Genomic DNA, 10,475 nt, shown 5'->3' on the forward strand with positions numbered 1-10,475 from the left:
CTGTCCGCGGTGCTGAACCCGGACCCCTCCGCGGCGCGGAGCCTTCCGCGGGGCCCCACCCCCGGCCCAGGGGGCTCCGGGAGGGCAAGGGGGCACGTCAGAGGCAGCTGAACCGCAGCTGAAAACTGAACGGGGCGGGGGGAGAAGGAGTGGGCTTTAAGGGGGGGAAAAGCTCTTTCCACCTTCCCTCAGCAGCGGCGGCAAGGCTGGGCACAGGAGAGTAAACTGAGCTGGGTCTGACTATCTGAGTCCAAACTGGGCCTCTCCCATGAAGGGTGGGTGCATGCATGTCCACATCCAGGCCACTGGCATGGCATAAACAACAAATGGCACAAGGTCTCCTAAGTCCAGCTACATGTGGACATGTAGGTGAAAGCCTGAGGGCTCAAGATGCATGGTTAAGGCACTGGTCACAAATACTGGCAGAGCAGGGACATCAGGGCCCTGTGGCTGTCTTTATACTCTAGTGGCAGAGACCCATCTCTATATGTTTGTACATGCTTCTGTGTATAAATAGGTTTCTTACAGAGCCAGACTGGACTCACCAGCCAGTGTGATAGTTGGAGCAGCATAGGCAGAGCTTACAGCACAGCTTTGCAGCCCACTGCAGAACCAGCACAGAGTGCCCTGGTTCTCAAGGTAGTGAAATGTCCTTGCCCGGCCAGTGGACACTCCAATACTACCTTTAATCTACGCTTGAGACAAGCCCAGGAAGGCTGCTGAGACATCCCAGACTCCTGCTTTCAGCACTTTTTAGGACCTCTACGAGTGCAGGAGCAGAGGTCTCAGGCTGAGTGCTGCAGTTTAAAGGCCTATCCAAGGACCAGAGCACATTGTGTCATCCTTTCACATGGGAACAGGCAGCTTCTCCCTGCAGAAGGTGGGACTCTCCCACCCCAAGAGTAGAAACCCTGTCTCATGCAGCTTCCAGGGATGGGTGCTTTAAAAGGTTGTGGCTAATCACCACAAACAAAACAACCTGCCTATTTTTGATCTGTTACCATCACAGATATCTCCACCCTGTATGAGCACATTGATATTCATTTGAGATGGATATGGCATTAATATTTCTGTTTATTTAGGTTAACTTAAATGGTTACATTTGAACATCAAAAAAGTCTTCTCTGCCAACTGCCAGCATGGTTTGAAGCAGTAAATATACAGATTCTAAAAGAATGCATTCCTGTGGGTTCTCCCTGTGCTTAATCACTCTTTCAATAATTTCTGCATCCTTTGGGAAATAAAGTGTCCCTTCTCCAAGGCTGCTGTCAGATCTAGGCATCTTAAGACACTTAGAGGAGACCACCTCCTTGTGTAAACCATGCTGGGAAGCCCTCCTTCCATCACCATCACTGACCTTGGCCAAGGTCACTGAAAAGGAAAAGGGCCTCATGAAAGGGCTTCTCTGATCACCTGAAACAGAGCTGGAAATAGGGACATTAAGAAATGTGATCATAGTGGGTTAGAAGAGAGGAAGATTAATTAAAAGATTAACTTGGGATAGGTTAGTCAGAGTAGCATACAAAGATGTACAAAGTATGCAAAGGTAGGGCAATCAAAACTTTGCTCTATTTCTAGGTAATTACTGGATGAGTTGTAGTCAACCAGTGCAAGATACCCTTTTTTTGAGTTGGAGCACACCTCAAATAGGCATTCTCCCCTAGCTGGATATTTAATTCTGATTGACCTGTGTGGTTACCTTACAAAGAGGAGTTACACTAGACAGATAATGCAAAAAGCATTTTACTACACAACTTTAATTTTCTTTAAGCATGGAAATAAAAAGTACGATTTAAAATGCAACTTATTTGTACTATTTAAAGCACATATGGACAAGCTAATTTGTTCTGCAAGAAAATCTGCTTTCAGTATATTCCCTCTGCTTTTACAATACTGAGCATTTAACTTTGTCTCATCTATCAGTCTTGCTGAACGCTATGTTATGCTGCTTTGGCTGGAGTTATTCCTCATTTAACCTGCATTAAGGGACACAGAATAAGACATGTGGCATCAATACTCTTTGACCATTCCACTTGCACATAAAAGACAATCATGAATCCTGGGTTCTCAATATCACTATAGATTTACAGCTGTTGTCACTCATAACAACGGCCAGAAGCAGAGGAGCTTGGAAAGCTGTCTGAGGATTAGTCTGAAAGACTTCACCCTTGGGATGAAATCATCTCTTTGTGCTACACAGTTGCTTTATGGGTCCTATTATATTAAGAAAGAAAAATATGGGCTACTTTCACACTGAAAATACATGCCAAGCAGGATTGAAAGATCTACACATACATTGTCATGAGAAAAAAAAGGAAGAAAAAAGATACAGAGATTAAAAAGCTTACTTCAAAGCACCAAAATGATACCATTTTGCATAAGTATATGTCTATTGAAAAGGGTTCCAGCTGGTATCCTTAGATTAATGTTATTACCCACCATAAATATAATGGAAACAGCTGTACTTTCTATCTTCCTAAAGGATGATGTTACATTAAAGCTCCACTGATTTTCAAACTATAAATACAAGAGTAGTACAATAGTAGGTATGAGACTCATGAACTTTCAAATCCCTCTCCATCTTTGGATCTTCTAACTGAAATGTGACTCCTGAATCAGATTAGTATCATGATGCATAATTGTTTCAAGCTGGAAATAGTGTTCTGGTTTGCTTTGCTCCATTCTGTTCCAATGTACAAGCGCTGATCTCCTTCTTCCTTCAACCAGGCAGCTACAGGGAGGCATTATACAATGTGGACCAGTCCAGAAGGGCATTTATCTGATTTGAATGAAAGTTATTGGATAAAATACAGAAATAACTTCCTGCACAGTAAAGCTCTTCTCTCTCCGTGGCTCAGCCATTGGGTTAAGCTCGAATCACCCTTGCTTCCATTTGCTGCCCCAGTTGAGCTACACTCGAGGAAGAATAAAATCGCTCTTGCCAAAAAAAAAAAAAAAAAGGAGATTAAAGTTCAAGTGGGAGAAGAAGGAGTCTCTAAAAAGTATCATGACTCAGGAGCTGTCTTGAAAGACATCATATTTGGGTTTGAATGCACTCGGAGTGAGACACAGCTAACCCAGGTCTTCCATGGCTTTGGTGGGGGGTCTGATGTCTTCAACTGCATTTTAAGAAGCACTTCTCCATTTCCAAGGTGCTGGAATCCACCTTCTGGACTGTGACTCCAGAAAGTTAGGAGACACCTTGTAGCAGTGCTGAATAAAGCACTCTCAGAGAAGGATGCACACAACACAAGGTAGCCTTCACATTTCAGCCTTCCACAGTGAGTAGATGTCTATAAAGAGAGGTCTCCCTTTTCCATAAGCTGACAGGTGCTCAATCGGCTCTGAATCTATGACATTACACAACATCACAGACAGCACAGCTCTGAGACTGGACTAATAAGGCCTTGATGCCCTGCTAAAACATCTGCATGGCTTCTTGCTTGCACAAATTATTGACAACTGACCTCACATCCAACTGCAAAAAGTCACATAGACTCGCCTTCAGGTAACTCTCCTCTGAAGGGGCTTTTTTGTGGGTACTGTATTGAGTCAGAGACTCCATGCTCTGGATAAGCAGTCTCAGTGCCTTGCTGAGGGACTCTGCAACCCAGTGAAATGTCACAACATACAGAGTTCTTGACTTGCACAAACCTTTTTGGGATAGGTGCTTGTGCAAATACAGTGTATTTATACATTGGGATCAATCTTTGTTAATGAGGCTGCAGTATACTTGCTGTCTTTTCTGTTAATAGCAGCATCATATTTTTAGGAAACATAGAAATATTTCAGTATAGAGGTGCTTGTGTGTAAAAGTAGAGGTACAGAGGGCCAAACAGTATATGTATACCCTCTGAAAGGTGTAGAGTTTGAGACTCCATGGGCATCTTACACAAATGTATGGGACCAAGGGGACTGTGAGAGGAAGCAATGTGGATTAGTCTGTTAGTCATTGTTATCTTGTCCCTGGGATCAGGGTGGTAATGCAACTTCACAGTGGCAACAGAGTATAGCACTGCATGGCAGAGATCTCCTTCTGCTAACCTTGGGCACAAGAGTTACGGAGGCTTTCCCAGGATTCCCAGAACTAAGATCATATTTATGCATTAGTGCAAGAAAATGGATTAGTGTCTGAAGGCCAAAAGAGTCAAGGGTCACCTGAAGATGTCTATTTCTCTCCTAATCTATAGTAATTAAGATATATAACATAAGCATTCATGCAGTACACAGGAAGATAATAGACTGAGCCTAGTTGAAGACTGGCATTTGCACATGGCAGCTTCTATTCAGTAGCCAGTGATTAGCAAGTTACAGCAAATCTTCATTTTATCTTCTGGAGGGCATTGCAAAGGATCCCCATCTCACCTGCAAAAGAAACAATCAGAGAAGTTAATTCTACATCTAGCTCATTTCTGACACTCCTGTATATATTCACCCTTTATATCCACTCCCTGAAAGAATAAGGTGAGCAAAGAGGTGCTGGATTGTTAACGTTTATTAGGCTCTTACTGGAGTAACATCTGCAGAGTCAGCCCTTTGCCTTCATCAGCCATGCAAGGATGGCTCACAGGATCAGGGGCACTGGCTTTCAGCAGGCTAGCCAGTGTTAGAGGGGGAAAAGTATCAGGAATAAGTCTAGAATGGCAAAAGCAAATGTAATTAAAGCCAAGCTTTTCCTTTTCTTCCTTACTGAGAACAGCTAGAGCCACACATCAGAATCTATCACAAGGCCTTCTGGCCTTTCCTAGCACCTCCACTAAAACTAGGTATTTCAGATGCAACAAACTACAGTCAAGTAGAAATACTATTTTCAAACTTGGCTAGAATTAAGAAGCAGGTTTTGCACCAGAAAGGAGATGTGTGCTGCTTTCTTTGTCAGGCTCAGAGCATTAAATGCAACCAGATGAAATCTGCTTTGTGGTTGCTATTTCTGATCCAAGTTTTAAGGAATTCAAGGTAACAAATCTGTAGTTCCTTACTATTGATAGTGTCAGCTAAGTTCTTCAGCTGCTTTACATTGTCCAAGACTTCAATCCTCTGGGTGTAGGGGTTGTACCGAACAGAGAAAGGACGAGGGATCGTTTGAGCAAATTTCCTGAGGCAAAAATACAAAAACACATAAAAAGTTGAAAAGATCCTTTTTCAGTAACTCACTCTTTTCTTAGTGTGTGCATTTGTTGGTGAGGGGAATAAGAGAATCTACAAGAGGAAATAACTGAAATTCCTGCCAAGTAATCTGAGACCTACAGCATTCTGTAACATGCTTGAAGCTGTATTTGTCCTTACCACCTTTGTTTTTTTCTGAACAGGACTAATTATGCTATTGGCATGGCAACACTCCTCCTGGTATAGGCCAACTATGTAGCTGTTGGGATTTGCCAAACTTCAAAACCTCATTTTCCTTTCAATAATGCAAAATATAGGAGTTCTGATCCAAGTCTGCAATTTATAAAAAATAAAGTCAAGTACATATGCCACCCTGGCATACCAAGGAGCAAGCAGAGTGTTAACTTCTGGCCTGGTTGGTAGTGGCTTTTAGATCACTGCAAAGATAGGAGATAGTCAGTAGAGTGAAGCAGCATTCTTGCCACCCCTTATTTGTAGCCTTCCCTTCTGCAAAATAGTTAATCCTGTGGCAGAAGCATTAAGGTTTCGGTATCTTGGGAAAACATCAATTTGCATAACCACAGAACTGTGGAAAGGAAGACTCTGAATGGGATGAGATGGTCAGAGCTATTGTTCCAGGCTCCTTGTAGACCCCAGCAGGATATTGGTTTATATATCTGCTTTGGATTACTGAAGTTATTGCTGAAAAAGGAAGGGAAGCACGCAGGAGTTGATTATGGAGCCCCGCTATACAGACTATGATTCCGCATGGTAAATCCCATATGCCCAGAACAGTGGAATATGCTGGATGCCACCTCCACATTGCTCCTTCAGTTTAGTCCTAATTATTATCAGCTAAGGCCATTGTCTCAAACCAAGTTCAGTGTGAGCAGGCCACAACATGGGACAGTGGAAAAGAATTATGTTGGCTATGATGAAAGTCCTTAGTGACATCAGTCCAGTTTTGGTAAGAGGAGAGGTCCACATTAGAAGACAGTCTTCCTAAATCTCAGCTGAAGATAAGATCTTAGGACATGAATCCCTTAAGCTGAAATATTTTAGGTCAACCTCAGAATAATTTTTAAGGGAGATTTTCTAGTACACACACATACACATGTCCAGGTGCAAGCCACGAACACAGGCACTGGACCAACCCCAGCTATTTCATTTTAACCACTTTTCCAATTTGGTCATTGAAAAAAATAAAAGAAGCTCCAACATAGTTTGTATAGAGTAAGACAGTATCTTCCACTTTCTCAAGGAACTTTCTGCTCAGTTAGAGAAGTATACAGAGAAGATAGAAACTATGTGCAGGATATTAGTAACACAAACCAGAAGAGAAGGCCATCTTTCTCAGGTATTAGCCCAGAGAAAAGGTCAGAAGGAGATACTGCAGGCTTATGATGACTGAGGAAGCAGCAGAGGTAGCTAGGAAGACCTTGGAGCTGAGGAGCCTGGGACTGCAGCATATCTTGGTGTCAGTATGTGTTTATCTGTGAATCGGAGAGAGAGAAGAGACTGCAGGTTTGAGACAAGTCCCTGTGTGGCATCTCTAAATGAAAAATTTGTTGAGTGTGAACCAAGGCTAACCCCCAGTGGCTTGGCTAACGTCCAGAAATATGGTGTTGGGTTTTTTTAAACAGAAATTGAACTATTGCTGTGAGGTGGAACCCAAGCTGAACCCCAAACACAGTCTGAGCCATTCCTGTTTCAAGAACCAGAACTGAATTTGGACCATTATTTCAAAGTCTTGTTGAACTGGAACTGAATCTGTATTTGAGTCACAGATGACTGAAAGATTTACTGTGTACCCCTGTAGTCTTGTAAACACACTGCTGGTAACAAGCTGGAGGCTCTGTATTAAGCTAACCACACAGGCCTCAGGATTGGGGTTATTAGGCTTGCTTGGAGTTTTGTTTAGCTGAAATAATAATTGTATAATGACCATGTAACTATTACCTAATTTGTTTTAGCTTTGCTTAATTCTGAATAATTGTGTGCTATAATGCCTGTCATTAATAATTTTTATATAGGCAGGAAAAGTAGTAACACTGTACATAGTGAACTAAGTCTGACCCTAAAGTAATGCAGCATAAAGGAGTAACAGCATGGACTGATAACAGAAGTCTTAAAGGCATGAGCATAGGATGATGTTGGTGGTCCTTGGGCTATCAACATCTCCCCGCTGATCAATGATTCACGGTAAAGCAAACTTAGGAGCTGGGAAAAACTAAGAGTTTTAGAGGAAACAAAAGTGACAAAGATATTTAACACAAATAGTAAAGTCAGAAGTAACACAGATTTTCAGACCAATGTAGGAAGAGCAAGATGTAAAACATGTTAGGAAACATAAAAATGGCCCCGAGGAAACCTTGACCTTAGGCAGAAGAAAGAAAACATCACCACCATCCACCTCCTCACAAAAGAGAAAGAAACTCCCTTCATTTACATCACAGCCCTACTCTGAAGACCTCAAGATGAAGATTACTTGACAACTGCACTCCCCACCACCAGACTGAAACTGTTGGTTTAAGACACAAAAGAATCTGTAAGGGTGAGCATAAAGGAAAAGGAGTAGATACTATGAGATTTTTCTGTACAAGAATTTTTAACTATAGTTAAAACAAGAGACTTGGTTTGCCTTAGTTAGCTAGCTTTGACCCTAGTGTTAGTATCATTGCATTTGGACTAATAATTATCTTTTTGTTGCATTTTGGTTGTACAGATGAAACACTTAATAAGACTAATCACAAATTCTTGGCTTCATGTATAAGATATGTTCCCCTTATTGACCATCACGAGATTTTAAATGTAACAACTACTTAGTCTCTGTAAGCATTGCACAATTTTTCCTACTGCTTCTCAAAACATTACAATCAACCCAAGACTTCTTGTGGCAATGAGATCCATTGTATTGGCAATGGACAAGAAATTGGGTCTTCTGTGAAATTACTGGATTACCTTAGCTTTTGTTTTGCATCTTTAAAACTTTCAGCAACATAATAAACAGGCTGGAACTCAGTAACAGGGTACTTCTGCACAGCAGTCTTCTCCAGGACAAGAGGCTGAATCTCGGGCTTACTTGATAAACAATACTATGAGCAAAAAGTATAAGAAATTTATTTCAGTTAAAAAGTGCTTGAATTTTCTGTGAAAGAAATATAAAGCTACTGAATGCAACCCAGTTTCAGACAGCAAAGAATTGCTCCTGTGGAATACAATGACAATGTCACTTACTCAGAAAGAGGAGGTATGAGTCCCCTGTGTGTGTATACACTGACACATTTATTAGAGCTCCTCAATGAAGTATGACATTTCATGCTACTTCTATGAACAAAGTACGAAGCAAAATAAGGATCTGAAGACATTCAGAAGATAAATTTGAACTATTATAAACATCTGTGAAATGTTGTTTTATAGGACACACCTGCAGCTCCCCAAATGAAGACAGCAGCCCTGCACCATATGCCTTGAGTGAATCGCCTTCCTTACATAGTCCAAACTCCACTGTAAACCAATACACCTAGCAAGAAAAGTAGACAGAAGCATATGATTCCTTGAGCAAAAAGAGTAGGTGCACATTATTGATTTGGATACGTTTGAAGTTTACATTTCTATTTAAAATGTTGCCATGTGTCAAATATTAACTGCATCAATACAATAAATGCCCTCACAGACTGAAATTCTTCTCCTGGAGGGGCACAGTGCTAGACTTTGTGTGCCTGCAAATCAGTTCAGTTCCCTGGCAAGCACAGTTGTGTTTTACTGTGCTTACATTCGTCAGCAGAGCAGAGACAATGAAACTATAGCAATAAAATGTCATTTTGGCTGGACAACCCAGTCGAAGTTTGAACCTTAGTTGATAGAAGTTTGTGTCCTGTTTCACACAGTGCAATATTGAAGGTGCGTGGCCTAACTTGATTTCTTGGTCTGTAATTCTGAAGGGACTGCTGCTCTGGCTCAAAGAACTACCTCATCTATCAGAAGCAGCAAAGACAGTGCAATGCTTTGCCCAGGTGAGTTGATGCTCGGAACACTAATATCATAGTTTTTGTTTGAAGTTTGCAACTCAGAAGTCCCAGAGTAGGATTCAGGTGAGCCACATGAACTGCAGAGGACATTATCTGCCTGGCAGGGTGGAAGAGAAGAGACACTTGCAGGTAGAACAGCTACTGAAGCTGCTTCCTGAAATTTCCTGTGGGGATGTAGTAACATGTAATCTCTTCTTGCTCAATATGTTTGTGCTGGAGGAAATCTTGTCTGGGCTTCTGTGTTTAATCACAACTGTCACTTTGAATAAAGGGTGCCAAAGCTATTTTCCTTTAATGCAACTGTTTCAGGGTGGGGTTTTCCAACCATGAACTTCAGTCTGTTCCCATTCAACTCTATGGGAGTTCTATCAGTGACTTCAGTGGCAGCAGAATTAAGACAACACAGGGTGCTTTGGAAAACTGAGCCTTCATTTATTAAATTACCGTAGCAAGTTTCTCGATGAAATCATCCGGAGCTCCCAGAGATGCCAGTCCAATTTCCTGTAACAATAAACCATTATTCTTCAAGCTGTTTATTGCAAACATTCTTCCTGTCTCTTCTTATGTAATTTTTCGCATTTTAAATGTTACCATCGCTTACTACCACACACAAATGTTTACAGAACATGTTCCTATCGTGCAACATCAATTTTAAACCAGAAATCTCTCCAGAAATGAACAAAGGGTCTTGTCCAAAAGTCATTTACAAGACATGATCCTTTGTGCCTGTTACAAAGCCCATTGAGGTCAAATAAAATTTTCCTCTCTCTTTGACAGGCTTTTGGTCAAGTCTACAATGCACATCTGAGAGAATGATACCGTCAAAAGGAGGTAAATCAATCACACCCACACAACTCAAATATATCTCTTTGTTTTGATGGGCCCCGATTGCAGAAGTTTTCAAGGAGCCTTGAATGAGTTATATTTTTTGAATGACAGGGCATGATTTGAAAGAGCTTATTCATACCTTGGGATCTAATGGAGACTTTCCCAAAGGCATGCAATAGCTGGATTCAGAGGACAACCACACAAGACTGTATATAACCAGGTTCCTTTCTCAGTTTGCTCCAGTGAGAACTGCACAGTAGAAAAATCAGAGCACCACGCACACACACACCTCAAAAGCATGGAAGCAGCTACCACTATGACAAATCCTAATAAGACAAGGTGCAGTAGAGCTTATCTTGAAGGAAACCCCAGTTCTGTGAAAGGGCAGAGCCTGAGGGCAATACTGAGTGGTTACTAATAGCATCAGGTTGACTATCATCAAGTCCATTTTCCTTCCTTCCTTCCTTCCTTCCTTCCTTCCTTCCTTCCTTCCTTCCTTCCTTCCTTCCT

At 41.6% G+C, this 10,475-nt stretch overlaps 1 protein-coding gene across 1 annotated transcript in view; it reads right to left on the bottom strand.

The window, feature by feature from the left end:
• Positions 1-3,189: 3,189 nt before the first annotated feature.
• Positions 3,190-10,475, bottom strand: part of PAH (phenylalanine hydroxylase) — a 34,766-nt gene continuing 27,480 nt past the window's right edge. The window contains exons 8-12 of the mRNA XM_026867836.1: positions 9,582-9,638; positions 8,534-8,629; positions 8,068-8,201; positions 4,980-5,095; positions 3,190-4,365 (exon numbers count right to left, since the gene is read on the bottom strand). Of these exons, the coding sequence (XP_026723637.1) occupies positions 4,322-4,365; positions 4,980-5,095; positions 8,068-8,201; positions 8,534-8,629; positions 9,582-9,638 (447 nt within the window). The 3' untranslated portion in view covers positions 3,190-4,321. The remainder of the gene's footprint in view (positions 4,366-4,979; positions 5,096-8,067; positions 8,202-8,533; positions 8,630-9,581; positions 9,639-10,475) is intronic.

This window comes from Athene cunicularia (genome assembly GCF_003259725.1).
Source record: "Athene cunicularia isolate RWA chromosome 1 unlocalized genomic scaffold, athCun1 chr1_part2, whole genome shotgun sequence".
Taxonomy (NCBI): Eukaryota; Metazoa; Chordata; class Aves; order Strigiformes; family Strigidae; genus Athene; species Athene cunicularia.